This window comes from Mastigoproctus giganteus, chromosome 12, assembly GCF_048544385.1.
Source record: "Mastigoproctus giganteus isolate SK-2022 chromosome 12, ASM4854438v1, whole genome shotgun sequence".
Lineage (NCBI taxonomy): Eukaryota > Metazoa > Arthropoda > Arachnida > Uropygi > Thelyphonidae > Mastigoproctus > Mastigoproctus giganteus.
The window spans coordinates 25,423,633-25,442,452 of NC_143586.1; the positions used below are offsets into that span (position 1 = coordinate 25,423,633).

An 18,820-nucleotide genomic window follows, 5' to 3' on the forward strand; every position below is an offset into this window, starting at 1 on the left:
TTAAATCACAGTGCCACTTTTCTGACCATCCTTGAAGCATGTTGAAGTCATCCTGAAGGAGCGCTTGCTTGGCACTGATCAGTAATGACTTTCCCAATGTTTATGTCATCTGCAAATTTTGACATCACATCCTTTATCCCTTCGTTGAAGTCATTTATAAAAATCAGAAACAACAGTGGTCCAAGAACCGATCTTTTTTGTGGACCCCACTTTCTGATATTACACCAATCTGAAGAATATCCATTAATCACAACCCTCTTCTTTCTGTCCCGCAGCCACCCTACAACCCATCTTAGGATCTTTCCAGTAATCTCAACATGTTCCAGCTTATACAATAACTCTCATGTGGAAAACAAGTTAAATGCCTTGTTAAAATCCAAATTATGTCAAAATTGTTCTCTACATCCATCTCATGATATAACTATGTCAAAACGGCTTACCGGGTCAGTTAACACATTCCCTGACACTTATTTTTGCGAGAGTCCTTTCTATGTTTCTTTAAGGTAACTTATAATTTTTTATATATTCAGTCCTGACGTCCCAGGCTGTGGATCCATTAAAACAACCCTTTAGGATAAAATTTTATAGGAAAAGACTTCACACAAACTGAAGAATTGAAATTCAATAATCTTCAAAAAAAATTTTACCTTTTTTTCTTGTGGGAAAATACTAAACTATGTAAAATAACTTCAACATATGCAACTGTGAACAAAAAATACAGCTTTTATAGTGCTCCCTAGACCAGTGGTCTTCAAAGTGGGGTGTGCGTGCACAAGATGATCCATGGAGTGTGCGAGATGATCCTCAATAAAATCGTGAGGGCTGTTTTCCATACTGATATATAATCTAGATATAATGCATACCATGTAAATTATTTATAAATAAAACAAACAGTATTGCATTACATTTACTACACTTGTTACATTAATGATTTCTTATCATTTTGTACTTCAACTTCAATTTAATCTTGTTTTGTATTTTTTCATTTCTGATCTTTTAAAATTATATGTGATTTTTGATATAATACCTTTCATGTAAATGATTTATAAATAAAAAATATATTAAACTTATATATTTAATTTTTTTTTTTTTTACGAGGTGCACGCTAGTCCTTTTAAGTAAAATAAGGGTGCACAACCAAAAAAGTTTGGAGACCACTGCTCTACACAGTGCAACTGATGGTAAACAAAATCTTAGTTCATTTTACATGCCTTTCCTTTTTTCAGTGCTCATTTATTGACTGCATTGACGAATGAACACCTATTTGAGTTAAGGCACAACACTTGCAGTTCATTTTGAAGCAAGAATGCATTCTGGCAGAGAACATGTTAAATATGATTTTTCCTTACAGCCATGTTATGTGTCTGTCAAAATGCCATTTCTACCTATCCTGGATTGTACTCTTAATCGTTGCCACTAAGCTTTTCACTACCACTGTAGTCAGACTACTGGTGTGTAGTTACCAATTTTATTGTTGTTTGTTAGTGGGTTTAACAGCAAAAGGGCTGATGAAGTCATATTGAACCTGTTCATTATGCACTGGTAGGAACTGATATATTGAGTTAATTAAAAGCAATTATATAAGCAAATTCATTTTAAGCAACTGGAGTATTCTGTCAAATTAGCATTGTTTCCTATGAGGTGATGTAGTTCAGCTAATGCTGAGAAAGCATTAAAGGTTGCAGTCCTGTCACCGTCGTAATGAGGGCAGTCTACAAGGTTGTATTTTACAGTTAACAAGGCATAGCAGTGAACACACTGTGGAGGATCTTTCTCTGCTAGTGGAAAGAGATGTTTCAGATTGGTGTGGCCAATTTATGTTCCAGCAAGAACAACTTCATGTAAATTTTTATGAAAACTTGAATTCCACAATTATGGTTTGTATTTAAGTTGTAATAGTTTATTGTTCATTTGAGATTGCCATATATCCTTCCACTGATTGTTTGTGGCATACTAGTTGTATAAGAGGTTTATAATCTGAATATGGTACCTGTCGTAGTGTATAATACTGGCTGACAGCATGTTTAGCAGCTTCATCTGCATTTTCATTTCCAGGAATTCCAGTGGGGCCCTGGAATCCAACAGAATTTCACTGACTCGGAAGTTGGGTTGTGCTGAATTCACCAGGATCGGATTTGTTTCGTAACCAGATGGGAAGATGGAGATGTGCATTTTAGTGCAGTCACTGCACTCAGGAAATCTGTATAAATTATGACCTGCGGAGGAGGAGAAACACTGATACGATTAAGGGCTAATTTAACAGAATAAAGGTCAGGAGTGTAAGGCTGCACTCTACTGAAAGTGAAGTAGAAATGGTGAAAGAAGGAAACACCACTGATGTACCTAGAGTTGTTTCTGTTTTTGATCCATCCATATATATTCTTATATGCTATAGATTTCTTTCCCCATTTACAAAAATAATCACCACAAGAAGTTTCTTGGAATACATCATCTCGCTGAACATTCCAGTGTTCTGTTAGCTTTTTCAGCTGTATTTTATTAATGGATGGGTTTATTTTCTTTAGGCTTATTACTATAGTTAAATTTTAACTGTGGATCAAAAATATATTGCTGTATGGGATGAGTTGGTTTGCTCCATATTTTTGCTGCGTAAGTTAGGAGTAGAAATTTTCTGCTAAGATGAAGAGGTGATTTGTTTGCTTCTATGTATAAACTTTGAACAGGAGATGTGTGGAATGCTCCAAGGCACAATAATGAATTGGATTAAGCCACTCAAGGGCACTTTTCCCCAGCAGAATCATATATAGCACACCATAGTCCAGTCAATATCTAATAAGTGTATGGTACAAGTAGGGTGTATCTATTGGTACCCCATGTCATAGTTGATATTACTTTCGGATACAGTAATACCCCGACTTACGCTACCCCGACTTACGCGAACTCGGAGTTACGCGGTTCTTGATTTTTTCGTTTGGCAACGCTGCCGCCCGCTATCTTCAAGGTCGTTTTTCATATGTTATCGATATCCGGTGCGACGGCGGAGATTGAGAGCGAAAGATGAACAAAATTCAACTTTGTGCTGCTTTTATGTTTTTTATATCAGTGAAGGGGAAACACATTTCACCATAATAACGTAAAAACCAACACAATTCCAGCTATCGGTATAATCGCAAATGCAATTAGATTGAGTTTACTACCAGTTTATAACAGATTTCACTAGCAGAAACGCAACTGGATTTTTATTGTTTTATGGTAGTAACCCCTAGAAATGTGAGGTGTTAATAGTGTATCTCTGCCTTTATGGTGTTGTTTATTCAGTTGCTACATGTGCGCAGCTTTGTTTATGCGTATCAAGCGTGCTCCTCGTTTTGTAATTGTGCTTTATTCCCTAAAAATGAGTAAAATTAAAAGGTGTGAAAAGGAAGCGTCCTGGTGAAGACACTGCAGATTCAGAGAGAAAAAGAAAAGCAATTATCGATAAACAGAGGTGGACTGGATCAAAAATTCTTACCCGGGAAAATTTATAGTGGCCTCATACTATGGTTTATGGCCAAAATCACACTGGCCCACCGGGGTTTCCCCGGTAAGACTTATGGCCAGTCCGCCTCTGTCGATAGAGAAAAAATATGAAATTGTGAAACGCTTTGAGCGAAATGAAAGACCATGTGATATTGCACGTGCTACAGGCCTAAATGAAGCAACGGCGAAAAGCACATGACAATTGCAAACTTGACATGTTGAAAATTGAAAAGGGCTCAATTGTAAAGGGCTTAAAAATTTTAGAAAACATAGACTCCAACGAAGAACGCGTTATAGCTACAAGGCAAGGAATAAAAAAATTATTAGCTTGCTACGAACGCTTGAACGCGCTGTGTCGTCAGACGAATTTGTTAGATTTTATGAAGCCATCGACATCGAAATAACTTTTTAACGTAAGTCATTTGTTTTTTAATACATATTTTGTATTAATATGTATAAAGAACTGCAATTTCATTAATATTTTTCTTCTAAACTAGTGTTTTTGTTAGTCCTTGGTCCCAATTAAGCAAAATTTATATGTATTTATATGCAAAGTTGTACCCCGACTTACGCGAATTCGACTTACGCGATTTTCGTCGGACCCACCTATCGCGTAACTTCGGGGTATTACTGTATTCATCTTATTCTGGCAGATAGTTTGGATCTTCATTACATGTTTCAGAAAGTTGAGTTTACTGCCTAGAGTTACACCTAAGAAACAGACATTGTCAGAGAGCATTATAAGATGAGTTCTCAATCGCAATTCAGCTTCAGGGTGTAACTTGCATTTTTTTTACAAAAATATACTGCAATACTTTTCTTTTCAGAGAGACAATAGCCATTCTGTGACATCCACTGTTCTATTTTATTGGTTGCACATTGCAGTTGTTGTTCGATACGTTTATGTTTTGGGACTGGAATAAGATAGTAAGGTCATCGGCATATAAGTACGTTTCAACAGTAGCAGGGGTGACTTGTCATTTGGTTTATTCTAATGGTGAGAAGTGTAGCACTGAAAACAGAGCCCTGTGGGACTCCTTGGTTGAAAGATTGGGAAAGGGCATTTTCATAATGAACCTCAAAGGCACAGGTTTTTCGGAAGCTCTGTATTAGAAGTGGCAAATGTCCTTGCAGGCCTCGCATGTATAGATCTCGAAGAACATTAAAACACAATGTGGTTTCAAATGCCTTTTGGATATTGTGACACACCATTAGCAGTGTTTATTTTTAATGAAGGCATTCTGGATGTTTGCCTCAACTCTGACTATACGATACGGGGGGGGAGGGAACTATTTTTCCAATACCATATTGATTTTTGTTCATCGGTGATTGTGATTCCAGATCCACTTAAATCTGGTTGTGGCTCATTTTTTCAAATGTTCTTCCGAGACAGATAGAAAAATTAGTTGGTAATTCTGTGGATATTAGCATTAGTAAAAGCATACGATGCAAGAAAGCAAATTTATATAGCATCATCCAAAAAAAAAAACTTCCCATTTCACCCATCTATTTGTTATGGATTAGCGAATAGATGGGTGAAATGGTAACTTGATAACTTAAATAAATTCAAGGAATTCATTTAAGCTATCAAACTTCTCCACAATGACCGATGGAAGTTTGTTGCAGCTATCAACAACTTGCTGGCTAAAGATAAATTTCTGCACATCTGTTCTATAACTGTCTTTCCTCAATTTGAATTAATGTCCCCTCAGATACATAATCTGAGAAATAGGAAGAATCCTATCAGCATTGAGCTTGCTCAAACCATTCAAGGCCTTAAACATCTCAATCAGATTACCTGGCAGGTGCCTAGTCTCCAGACACTGCAATTTGCAGAACTGAACCCTTTCTTGGTAAGAGCAACCCTTAGTTCCCTTCACCAATCTAGTTATCTCTGTACTCATTCCAGCAGCTCTACATCCTTCCTAAAATGAGGCCTCCAGAAATGTATACAGTACTCAAGATGTGGCCTGACTGCTGCCTTATACAAAGGGATAATCACCTTCTATCCCAGCTCTGGCAGCCTGTCTGCACTGCTCAGAAAACTTCATATCTGACAGCAAATTACTCCCAGGTCTTTTTCATTCTCCACTATCCTGAGTATAGTACCGTAACAGTTGGTACACTACTCTGGGGTTACTGCTATGTTCTTGGCTTGGGAAAAGCCAGTACAATTGAGTGGTGCCAAGCAATCAGGCAGTTATTTGCAGAGAGGATTCAGTTAAAGAAAAATAGCAAGAAATGAAGGGTGTTACCTTCATTCCTTCAAGGGTGTTTACCTTGTTTAGCTTCAGCAGCATGAGATAATATATGCCAACAGGACCAGGTGCATCGTTAACCGAAATATTTAAGGAATTTTTTTTTAACTCCAACATAGCAAATGGTTGATTATACAGCAGTGAATGCTGATTTTTGCTAAAGATTATGTTGTATTAATTAGCTACTGCTTTAGTATTCTGAAAGGCTTTATCAAATCCACTCACTGAAGATACTTGGGAGAACATTTCTGCATAAACACTTGCAATTTCTTTAGGAGATGATATATCCTGTCCATTCCAACTGATGATGACCACCAGGGAGATTTGTGGTCATTTGCTTATTTTCCAAATTAGCTGGGTATTGGTACCTTTGGTGATACGGGATGTGAACTTAATTCAAGAATCTTTTTTTGCTTGTCTTTTTGTGTGTCGTGCTTTCGCCCAAAGTTTCTTGTAGTTGACAAGGCCATTAGTTGTTCGATATTTGTGGTACAAGTTCTGCGCTTTATTTTTTTCCTTTTTTGCATTGGTGAACTTTGTATTCCACCAGTGATTAGTATGTTTTCATTTCCCTACATATGACTGTGGTACAGCAACTTTGGCTGCAACTAGTATTTGTTGTATTATGTAATAGTAATCATTGTTATTTGGTTTTTAGGAGCATTAGTAACTAAGGCCATATTGCTCTGGGAATATGCGGTGGTCATTCCCTGACCTTTTCACATCCTCCGTATTTGGTGGTCACGGGCTCGAACCCTGGTCTAATCAAGAAGTGTGTGCTACGCACTGCCGCTCCTGTGTACCTGGCTATGGAGGCGCCAGGTTTATAGGTAGTATACCTACAATCCTAACCATACAGCCAACAAACTTGATCATTTACTCACAAACAACCCTTCTAAGTATACGGTTGAAGTGAGAGGTTCTTTAGGAACCTCAGATCACAACTTGGTGATAGTCTCTTCTCCAATGGAGCCTTTATCTCATTGGCTATTCCCAACCTCATGTTTGGCATTACAAGAATGCAAAATGAGATGACCTGTGAGATTTCTTTTCTTCTTTTATTTGGTTGGATTACTGTTTCAAAACTTCTGATGTAAATGTTTGCTCAGATCGTGTCAGTGAAATTATTTTTGTAGGAATGGAATCCTTTATTCCACACTCCACTTTAAAATTTCATCATTTATCTAAACCTTGGGTTTCCAATAAATGTGCTAAGGCTGTATCCTGAAAAAGGCCTCTGAGGTTGGGAAAATTCATATTTTAGTATTAAATCAGCTCACACCAACCATAAGAATAAGTATTTATTCAAGCACATGGGTTCTGGAACCGTAAATGGCTCAAGAGCCTACGAATCTGTTCATCCGACCACAATATTATGAATAGGGACAGAGGTATGCGTATGCATCCTCTGTTTGAAACTATTATCCTAAATACGGATGAACGGTTTTGCTTAACACGTTCCCGAGCTATTTCCGCTTCCAGTTCAGACCATGCGCCGACTGCACCACGTGTATAGGTACCGTGAGCCTGTTATATATGGACGTGCTGCAGGAAGTTTTGTTACTGCTGAGGAAGGGAGCGCAAGCTTCCGAAAGCTCCAGAGATTTTTATCGTTTTTATCGCTTTTAATCCGGTTTATTTTAGTGTATTTTATCTCAAGGATTTTATCACAGTTTTAATGTTTTTACATGTATATTTAATATAATAGCAGTTTTTGTAAATATTTATTTTATTTTAATATGTAAATAAATATTTTAGTTACAGTAAATACTTATTCTTATGGTTGGTGTGAGCTGATTTAATACTAAAATATAAAAAAAAAAAAAAAAAAATGTGCTAAGGCTGTTCAAGAGAAGAACGTTGCATATCATAATTGGCTTGTTTCCAATTCTTCAGTTTCATTTTCTGCCTACACCACAGCTCGCAACAATTGTAAAGCAGTTATTAATCAGTCCAAACTAGATTTTGAACACGCTCAGAGTAGAAAACTTGCTTCTTGCCCTAATGGTAGCCGAGCATTGTGGTATCTTGCCAAAGCTATTGGCCACAACTTTTGCCCATCTCTGCTCCCACCTGTCAAAACCGGATGGGTCTGTTGTCACTTCAGCCAAGGATAAAGCTGACCTGCTAGCATCCCATTTTTCTTCCAACTCATGTATTAATGATCTTGGTAAAACACCTCCCACCATTCCCAACATGTTCCATTCAATGCCTCCTGTGGTCTTCTGTCAAAAGGATGTCAGCAGAATTTTGATGAATCTTGATGCTAAGAAAGCGCCAGGTCCTGATGGTATTTCTCTACTTGTTCTCAAAACCTGTGCTTCTAAACTTACTCCTGTTCTTTGCCGCTTTTTTCACTTTCTTATTCCAAAGGTGATTTTCCTTCTGCTTGGAAATATGCTCATATCCAGCCAGTTCCTAAAAAGGGTGACAAATCCCTCCCATCCAATTATTGTCCCATTGCAATTATTTCTACTCTTTCTAAAGTAATGAAGAAATCAATTAACTGCTAACTCTTAAACTACCAAGAAACCTTCCGTCTGTTCAACGATTCCCAGTATGGATTATGTCAGTGTCGATCCATTGGTGATATTCTGGCATATGTTACCCATTTATGGACAAATTCAATGGAAAAGTTTGGTGAAACACAAGCAGTTACTCTTGACATCTCAAAGGCTTTCGATCGTGTTTGGCATAAAGGTCTTCTAAACAAACTTCCATCTTATGGTTTGCCAACTGTTTTTTATAATTGGTTATCCAGTTTTCTTTCTCTGATCGCTCACTGGGGGTGATGGTAGATGGCTGTCTCTCTTCTAACTTCTCCACTAATGCTGGTGTCTCCCAAGGTTCAGTTCTTTCCCCCCACTCTTTTCCTCTTGTATATTAATTACCTTCTCCCATTGACTGGAAATCCTATCCATAGTTTTGCCGATGATAGCACATTGCATTCCACTTACCATTTTGAGAAACCTTGCCCTGCTCAATCAGCTTCAACTTCTCGAATATCCACTACTACTAATTCCATAAATGCCGATCTCCAGGTAATCCTCCAGTGGGGCAAAGACAACTTAGTTGATTTCAATCGCTCTAAAAGTAAGTCTTATGTCTCGCAAAAAGGATTCTTCTGCTCCTATGCTTATCTTTGGTGACACTGATTTCTAGGCAAGATCTCTTTTGGGGGATTGCTCTGACTTCTAATCTCTCTTGGCACAAGCACATTACAAATATTGCTTCCACTGCATCTAAAAAACTTGGTTTTCTCTTTTGCTCTCGGCGTTACTTTTCTTCCAAACAGCTCTTCACTCTGTACAAATTGCAAATCTGCCCTACCATGGGATATTGTTCCCACATCTGGGGCGGTGCCTCCAAAACCTCCCTCTCAGGCTTCTAGATTCCATTCAGAAGAGGGCAGTTAGGTTAATTAATGACTCATCTCTAACAGTCTCTCTCTCCACTCACTGTCTCACAGATGTACTGTTTCTGCTGCATGCCTTTTCTACAGATACTTCCATGGGCACTGTTCTTCTGAATTGGCTTCTATAATTCCCGCTCTCTCTCTCTCTCTCTCTCTCTCTCTCTATCTTTTAAAATAGTCTGAATGTGCTGCCACCAGCCAACATCCATTTACTGTCCAATTTCAAACTCACAGAACCAATTTTTAATCTTCCTCGTTTTTTTCATTCAAATGCCGTTTTCTGGAACAACCTTCCTTCATATTCTTGATCTGGTTATCAGCAGTGATCATTCGTGTATTAAGAATTTGTAGAAAAAGGAATCACTAGGTGGCAGTGATCACAGTGTACTGATGTGGGATTTACTTAAAGATATAATTACCATCAGGGGTAAAGGAAAGGATTTTTGCTTACGTAAAGGTGAGTACAGTGGTCTCAGACAGTTTTTAAATTCTGTACAGTGGGATCAACTGACGATGTTACCAACAGTAAATTCTAAGTGGGAAGCATTCAAGGAATTAATTGTGGATGCTACTAAAAGTTTCATACCTATTAAGAAATATTGTTCAAGGTTTAGGCCTAAATGGTTATCAAATGAACTAATGAGACTCATGACAGAGAAGAAAAATGCATGGGATGCATATAAATTATCAGGCGACTTAGAAGCCTATGGCAGATATAAGCTAGTCTGTAATCAGGTCACAAAGGAGGTTAGGCAGGCGAAGGCAGATTACGAGAAATCTTTGGCAAAGAATACTACGAAAAATACCAAAGGATTTCTTTACTTATATAAACTCTAAAAGGAAGGGAATGAATCTGATTGGTCCACTTGATCTCGATGGTTCGACTGTTGATGATCCTGCTCAGATAGCAAACAAACTGAATGAGTATTTTGCATCTACATTCACACATGAGGAGCTAAGGTTTGAAAATGCCAGAAGGTTATCAAATTGTAGCAATGTGCTTAATGATTTTGTAATAACTGAGAGCAAAGTGGAGGAGAAATTATTGAAGTTAAACATAAGAAAGGCACCTGGGGAGGATGGGATCTATCCAGTTATATTAAAGGAGGCGGCAAAGCAACTAAGCAAACCCTTAGCCATAATTATGAGAGCATCCTTGGACTCGGGGGGGGGGGGGAGGTCCCACGGACTGGAGATGTGCAAATGTATCCCCAATTCACAAAGGGGGATCGAAGGGTGACACGAGTAATTACAGACAGTTAGTTTAACTTCTGTTCCGGGTAAAATAATGGAGTCGCTGGTTAAAGATGCATTGCAGGATCATCTAGACAAGACTGCAGCAATAATTCAGACGCAGCATGGGTTTGTTAAGGGAAAGTCTTGTCTGACAAATTTGATAGGATATTATGATGTGGTTACAAAGGAACTGGATGCAAAAATTAATTTTGATATCATATATTTGGATTACAGGAAAACTTTTCACACTGTTGTGCATGGAAGACTATTGTACAAATTGGAGCATAATGGTATTACAGGTAAGTTGCTACAATGGATAAAAGGATGGTTGAGTGGGAGAAGACAGAGGGTGGTAATTAATTGGTGCTGCTCTTCATTGACTAATGTTATTAGTGGGTTCCTACAGGGTTCGGTGTTGGGTCCTCTGTTATGATACATCAATATCATTGTATTTATCAATGATATTGATGAAAGTATATCAGGATTAGTGTCGAAGTTTGCAGATGATACAAAGGTTGGCAGGGTTGTTAATGACAGTAATGGCAGTGTGCTACTGCAACAGGATCTAGATAATTTGGGCAGATGGGCTAAGAAGTGGCAACTGAAGTTTAACCTTGACAAATGCAAAGTACTGCATATGGGTAAAAGTATCCCCAGAGAAATGTACCAACTGTGTGGTACTACAATTAAGGTGGTAGTAAATGAATAAGACGTGGGAGTAATTGTGCAGTCAGATATGAAGTTTTCTGAGCAATGCAGACAGGCTGCCAGGACAGGTCATGGGTTTTGTCAATGATTTATAGGAATTTTGCTAGCAGGGAAAAGGAGGTGATTGTCCCTCTGTATAAGGCAATGGTTAGGCCATGACTTGAGTACTGCATTCAGGTCTGGAGGCCTCAATTTAGGAAGGATGTAGATTTGCTTAAGCGTGTACAGAGAAGGGTAACAAGATTGGTGAGGGGAATGAAGGGATCCTCTTACCAAGAGAGGCTTAAATTCTGCAAATCGCAGTGGCATCGCGGAGACTAGGCACCTGCGCGGTGCCTAGTCTCCGCGATGCAAGAAAGCAAGCTGATGCTGCGCATAAGCTTGCTTTCTTGCATCTACTAATGCTAATATGCTTTGAAGTCCATAAATCCTCTGCTTAAATCTAAAAATGATAATAAAAAAATCATTATTCTAATATAAGACTATCTTATAAGGCTAATATGAGAATCATTAAAATTAACGTTTTATTTTTAAAAAAATGTAATAATAAATGATACTTACTGAATCAACATGGACATAAATGTAATGATTGATGTGATACAAAGCTTTGATAAGGCGACGTACTTGACGGACGGCTCGTCCATTAACAGACAGCAGAAATACAATTCGGACAGACTCTCCTGAGCTGATGGCCACATTTGGTTCATGTTTAATAGGATCTAACAACAGAAATTGTATTATTTTTATTCAAAGGAAGCAGTCCTTTTTACATGACACACAAATACTCAAGCTACACAAATATAAAGTTACATAAATACAAATACGATACTCAAGCACAAAAATATAAAGTTACGTAAACAGAAATACAATACAGGCACCCAAATACTCAAGTTATTAGCATTGACTGGTGGCAATATCTAGAGATAAAGAAACACAACGCATCAGCTTATGGAGTCTGTACTTTTGTACTGCAAGATTCGTTGGATTTATTGGTGCAAGTACCGCAAGATTCATCAGAAGGATATAGTGTATCAAAAATTGTGAATAATGCATAATCACACATAAATAGTACTTCGATCAGTAGCTGCCTTCAGAAAAGATAGTGTTGTAATGGATACGTAGTATTTATATTCCAAAGACAAAATAAGCATACACCCCCTCAGAAAGTGGTAAGTTTTCATTAATATATTTATATTTTTTATCAATTTTTACCTGCATATACAGTGCAATTGATTGACAATATATATCTTACTTTGTAAGTAAAATTGCTATATCACAGTTTACAGTTTTCTGTTATTTCAACAGATGCACTATAAAAATTTGTGAATGCAACCAAAATCTGGTAAGGTAACACCTTCTGAAAAATTAAGTTAATATTACTTATAAATTAAGTGTGGTGTCAGGCTTTAAATGAATAAAGTAAACTAAAATCTTAACTGTTTTTTGAGTGACTTTTGCTTTCAGCTAGATAGTAACTGATTGTTGGAATAAATTTAAAAAATCTGAGAGATTATTAGAAGCAATGGGCAAATTAAGTAGGCAATACTAGTAAATGTTTCAATCTACTGAGAGTGCTAATGGTAGATCAGTCAGTTGGTCAGTAAATGGTAGTGGTGACACTTTAGACAAAGCAATTATCTCCAACCTTTAAATAACAATGAGCTTCATTTAAAATTATATACAGTAATACCCCGAAGTTACGCAATAGGTGGGTTCAACGAAAATCGCTTAAGTCGAATTCGCGTAAGTCGGGGTACAACTTTGCATATAAATACATATAAATTTTGTTTAATTGGGACCAAGGACTAACAAAATCATTAGTTTAGAAGAAAAATATTAATAAAATTGCAGTTCTTTATACATATTAATACAAAATATGTATTAAAAAAATAAATGACTTATGTAAAAAAGTTATTTCGATGTCGATGGCTTCATAAAATCTAACAAATTTGTCTGACGACACAGAGACTTCTTTTTTTCACGCAGAATTTCTTCGTAGCAAGCTAATAATTTTTTTATTCCTTGCTTTGTAGCTATAATGCGTTCTTCGTTGGAGTCTATGTTTTCTAAATTTTTAAGCCCTTTTCAACTGAGCTGAGACCTTCTGTCAAGTTTGTAATTGTCATGTGCTTTTCGCCGTTGCCTCATTTAGGCCTGTAGCACGTGCAATATCACAAGGTCTTTCATTTCGCTCAAAGCGTTTCACAATTTCATATTTTTTCTCTATCAACAGAGGTGGACTGGCCATAAGCCTTACCGGGGAAACCCCGGTGGGCCTGTGTGATTTTGGCCATAAACCATAGTATGAGGCCACTATAAATTTTTGACCCAGTCCACCTCTGTTTATCGATAATTGCTTTTCTTTTTCTCTCTGAATCTGCAGTGTCTTCACCAGTATGCTTCCTTTTCACACCTTTTAAGTATTTTACTCATTTTTAGGGAATACAGCACAATTACAAAACGAGGAGGCACGCTTGATACACATAAACAAAGCTGCGCGCGTGTATAAACTGAATAAACAACACCGTAAAGGCAGAGATAAACTATTAACACCTCACATTTCTAGGGATTACTACCATAAAACAATAAAAATCCAGTTGCGTTTCTGTTAGTGGAATCTGTTATAAACTGGTAGTAAACTCGATCTAATTGCATACCGATAGCTGGAATTGTGTTGGTTTTTACGTTATTATGGTGAAATGTTTCCCCTTCACTGATATAAAAAACAAATACATTTTCAGAATCTTCTCTTCATTCCTATCGTGTTGCGTTCGGTTGGGGTGATTCTGCGTTCGACTGCTATTTCTTGTAAACACAAAGGCGAATCGTGCATAAGCCAATTCGGTTAGTGTTATATTATAAGATATTGTTACCATATTTATAAATAGTGTATGATCGAATTCGTGTAGTGTCAACACGTGTTATACGAGGACTGACTGTATACGGCTCGACCGACGCGATCCATTTCTCCCGTGAAAACGATGTAATTTCCGACAAACGTTGAGCACAAATTCGAATGCACACATATAAATATGACAGTTGGAATACAAATTCTTGTATATGTGTCTGCAGCTCATGCACACATATACAAGAATTTTAAGTTGAATTTTGTTCATCTTTCGCTCTCACTCTCCGCCGTCGCACCGTATATCAATAACATATGAAAAACGACCTTGAAGATAGTGGGCAGCAGTGTTGCCAAACGAAAAAATCAAGGACCGCGGAACTCCGAGTTCGCGTAAGTCGGGGTATTACTGTATTTATTTATATATATATATATATGGAAATTTATGAACATAAATATATGAAAGATACATATACCTTGAAAAATACGTATACCTTGAAAGATATGTACATCAAGTGGCCAGTTCATTAGGTATATCCACCCCGCATCATCCAAGGAACAGTACAGACATGAGACACTGCCAAAGATAGCATGCCACATCGTACTAAGCTATACAGGGTGTTTCAGTTAAACGTTTCAGAACTTCTAAGAGGGGTAGGGTACATCCTGACAACTCGAAATCATATAGCAATGTGGGGTCGGAAATGCTTTCCTGAAGCAGTGTTGTACACAGAAGCACCATAAAGAAAAGAGACCGTAAGTGAGAAATCGTTTTAATAATACATGAAAAGAAGCAAAAAGGTACATGGATTAAAGTAAGTGTTCGAAGTTTCTTCCACGGGCTGCAATGCCCGCCTCACATCTCCGACGCATGGACATCCGAACATTCTGGAATACTCCAGGCGAATTTCGAATTTCTTGAACAAGAATGCCAAGTTAGTAGGATGGATGATTACATGAACGCAGAGTTAGCCGATATGCATTTGGCGTATGGGGCTGCAAATTGTAGTTGGCCAGCCGCACAGTGTTTGTACGCGGAACGATATCCGACGAGGCGTATTCCCAGTCATAATTTCTTTGCAAGACTGCACCAGAGGTTAGCTGAGAGAGGTTCATTTGAAAGAGCTGACAGGGACAGGGTAAGAACAGCACGGACTCCAGCCGTCGAACAGAATGTGCTGCAGTATGTACAGGGGAATCCAAGAACGATTACACGAAGTCTAGCAAACACAGTCGGGGTTTCCCATTGCAGCGTCTGGAGGATTCTCCGAGAACAAGACATGCATCCGTTTCACGTGCAGCGTGTCCAGACACAGCAACCGGAGGATTATGCACCTCGTATTGCTTTCGCACAGTGGTACCTTGGAAAATGTGCTACAAATCCCCTTTTTCCTGCTGAAGTGTTGTTTTCCGATGAGGCATCCTTCACAAGGGAAGGAATTTTCAACACGCATAACGACCATATCTGGGCGGTCGAGAACCCGCATGCAATACGACGTCGTGCAGCACAGATTCGATTTTCGGTCAATGTATGGGCCGGTATTATGGGAGATCACCTCATCGGACCTTACCTGTTACCGTGTCGTCTAACCGGACCTATCTACTTGATCTTTCTGCAGCAAGTATTGCCACAACTTTTGAGAGATGAACAGATTTCTGCATCGACGCAACAGACAATGTGGTTCCAACACGATGGAGCCCCTGCCCATTATAGTGGAGATGTTCGTAACTACCTGGATGTCACATTTGGTCAACAGTGGATCGGACGTGGTGGTCCCGTGCGTTGGCCTGCTCGGTCACCCGACCTATCATGTCTTGATTTTTATTTCTGGGGTCATATGAAATCGCTAGTTTATGACACCCCTGTTGACAATGCTGAGGAGCTGGTTGCAAGAATCGCAGTAGCTGCCGAAGAAATTCGAAATTCGCCTGGAGTATTCCAGAATGTTCGGATGTCCATGCGTCGGAGATGTGAGGCGTGCATTGTAGCCCGTGGAAGAAACTTCGAACACTTACTTTAATCCATGTACCTTTTGCTTCTTTTCATGTATTATTAAAACAATTTCTCACTTACGGTCTCTTTTCTTTATGGTGCTTCTGTGTACAAGATCGCCTCAGGAAAGCATTTCCGACCCCACATTGCTATATGATTTCGAGTTGTCAGGATGTACCCTACCCCTCTTAGAAGTTCTGAAACGTTTAACTGAAACACCCTGTATAAATATAATGATTGGTGTGAATTCAACTGTTGGCATTCATGGCGAGCAGAAGTTTCATGCTGGTGCTCTTCATAGTGATTACAGAGAATTAAAGATGAAAGGAGATTAGTGGTTTGAATATTGCTTTTAAATAATTTATTTAGTATATTGTAAAGTTTACTTTGATATAAGTTTTTTGTTTTTCCCCTCCTGTAATAGTTTATATTTATAATATAAAAATTAATTTTTGAAAGTTACTTTCATTGATGTTTAAGTAAATTTTACAATGGCTGTTACAAGGTCTGCTTCGAACACTTTGTCAGAGGGTATCATGACTCGCACGGAAATAGCTGATGGTGATTTCCAGGTGAGTTATGATTTTATCCTTTGCAGAACCTGTGGCATGTATTCCAAGGTCGACCTATTGGATAATCATAGCTCACTTAGCAATTCTTTTCTTTATCACTGCTGTATGGAGTGTACAGATCTTAAGTTAAAATTTGATGCATTGCTAGAACAATTTGAGACACTGAAAAAATGGGTGCTTGCCCTGGAGAATAATGTAATTGGGAGCTCATCAGGGATTCAAGAATCTAGTAACCTACCAAGTGATGCACTCCCGATTCGGGCCCCAGAAAAGAATGACCAAGTGCAAACTGCTCTGGTTCAAAAGGACTCAGTTCTATTAGGAAACTCCATTGTCAGGGAATTGGAAAATATTTTTTGTAATAAGGATAGAATGGACTAGAACCAGGGTATGTCTGCCGGGAGCAACAATTAATGATGTCACCAACAGAATGTCAGATTTTAATGGGAGTAAAGAGAATATTATTATTCATGTGGGGACTAATGATATTAAGCGCACACGATCTGACAATTTGTTAGACAAATATAGGACTGTGCTGAAGAAATGCTGTGAGTTAGGTCGCAATGCCTAAGTGTCTGCCATTCTGTCCAGATATGATAGAAGGGATTATATGCTGAAAGCTTTGTGGATTAACTCAAGGCTTGGAGGGCTCTGCAAGTCTTTTGGGGGGGAAAATTTTTTTTTTTTTTTTTTTTTTTTAATCAGCCTGGCCTGCACTTGTAGGTAGAAGGAATCTGTTTTGTAAGGATACATTTAAACAAAGGTGGTGCAAGGATTTTTGCCAGTACTATTGAGGATACCTTAAAGGTTCATGGAAACTGCTAGTTTGGGAGGACAAGAGTAATATAGATATGCATAATACTGATATTGATTTATCTGATAATATTGGTCAAAGTAACACCTGCACATACCTCAAGAGTTCTTGTTTGTTACTGCAACAGAACAGCAAGATATTCTGAGGGCAGAAACATTTCAAATGAGCGAGTAGCTAATGCCAGGGAAGCGAGCTTAAATAACTTTAAGGGGTGTTGTCAGGGTAGTTAACTATACAAGAACACCAAGTCTTGATTGTTTATACAGTAATGTCAGAAGTGTCAATAAAATGGGTGAATTCGAACTGCTGATTAGGACAAGTAACGCTGATATAATAGAGCTTACGGAAATGTGCAACCACCTGGAGATAGGTGATGATGAGTTTCAGTATGGTATGTATAATGTATTTAGGAAGGATTGGGCAGATAGATGGGGATAGAGGGGTCATGCTTCTTATCAAAAGCAGCCCGAGTGTGATAAAAGCTTTGCCGGATTCGGACGTTTCGCATGCTAGTATAGAATCTGTATGGTGTGAAACAGTTGGAAACAAAGGTATAATGAGAGTGGGAGTAACCTACAGGCCAGGTGATTGTGAAGATTATGATGAGAGCCTCTACATGCAAATGGAATGCGCAAGTAAGCGTGAAAGTCTTATTAAGGCGATTTTAATTTGCCTCTAATTGATTGGAGCAAATGGGAAGGAAACTCCACATGGGGGACAAAATTTTTAAATCAAATAGATGATTTTTATTTTTACCAACATGTCAGGGAAAGTACTAGGGAAAAGAATATTCTAGACCAGCGTTTCCCAAACTGTATTCCGTGAAAATTCATAATTAATAATTTAAAAAAATAAAATAAATTTTGCATGTTTGCAGGGTACACCACTTTTATATCATTATAATTTTTAATATACTAGCATAGACTAATCATCAAATGGACCGCAGAACACTTTATTTTGGCAGACTTTGCATAGAAAAATATGCATAGAGGTAATGCCATCTACGAAAAAGCAGCAATGTAGTGGCCTAATATGCCATTCGTATGCGATTTAGCTTGGAGTACATGGGTTGAAGGAGCCTTCAATGCATATATACCATTAAAATATACCAACAGAATATATACCAACAGAAGCCTTCAATGCATATATGCCATTAAAAGAAAAAATATTCCACAAGGAGGATTTCAATTTGGATGAATAATGAAGAAATTATGAGAAATCACTGGCAAAAAGTGTGGATAAGGAATTCTTCACGTATATAAATGCAATAATCTACCAGATCGGACTCTTATGTAATGGACATGGGATAGTATTAGATATCCCAGTTGATGTTGTGGATGAACTCAATGGTTACTTTTCATCTATATTTACAGAAGAAAAACCCTTTATGTCAAAGAGAAATTATGAGAGTGAAGTCGAAAAATATGTAATTAATGATATTGAAATTTCACGTTTATTTAATGGAAAAGCTTTTGAGCCTACAGGCCAGTAAGGCTTCT

General features: G+C 37.9%; 1 protein-coding gene across 1 annotated transcript in view; it reads right to left on the minus strand.

The window, feature by feature from the left end:
- oxt (Xylosyltransferase oxt) overlaps positions 1-18,820 on the minus strand; it is a 214,324-nt gene that overhangs the window by 124,035 nt on the left and 71,469 nt on the right. Inside the window, exon 4 of the mRNA XM_090385682.1 lies at positions 11,659-11,816. Coding sequence (XP_090241808.1) covers positions 11,659-11,816 — 158 coding nt within the window. The remainder of the gene's footprint in view (positions 1-11,658; positions 11,817-18,820) is intronic.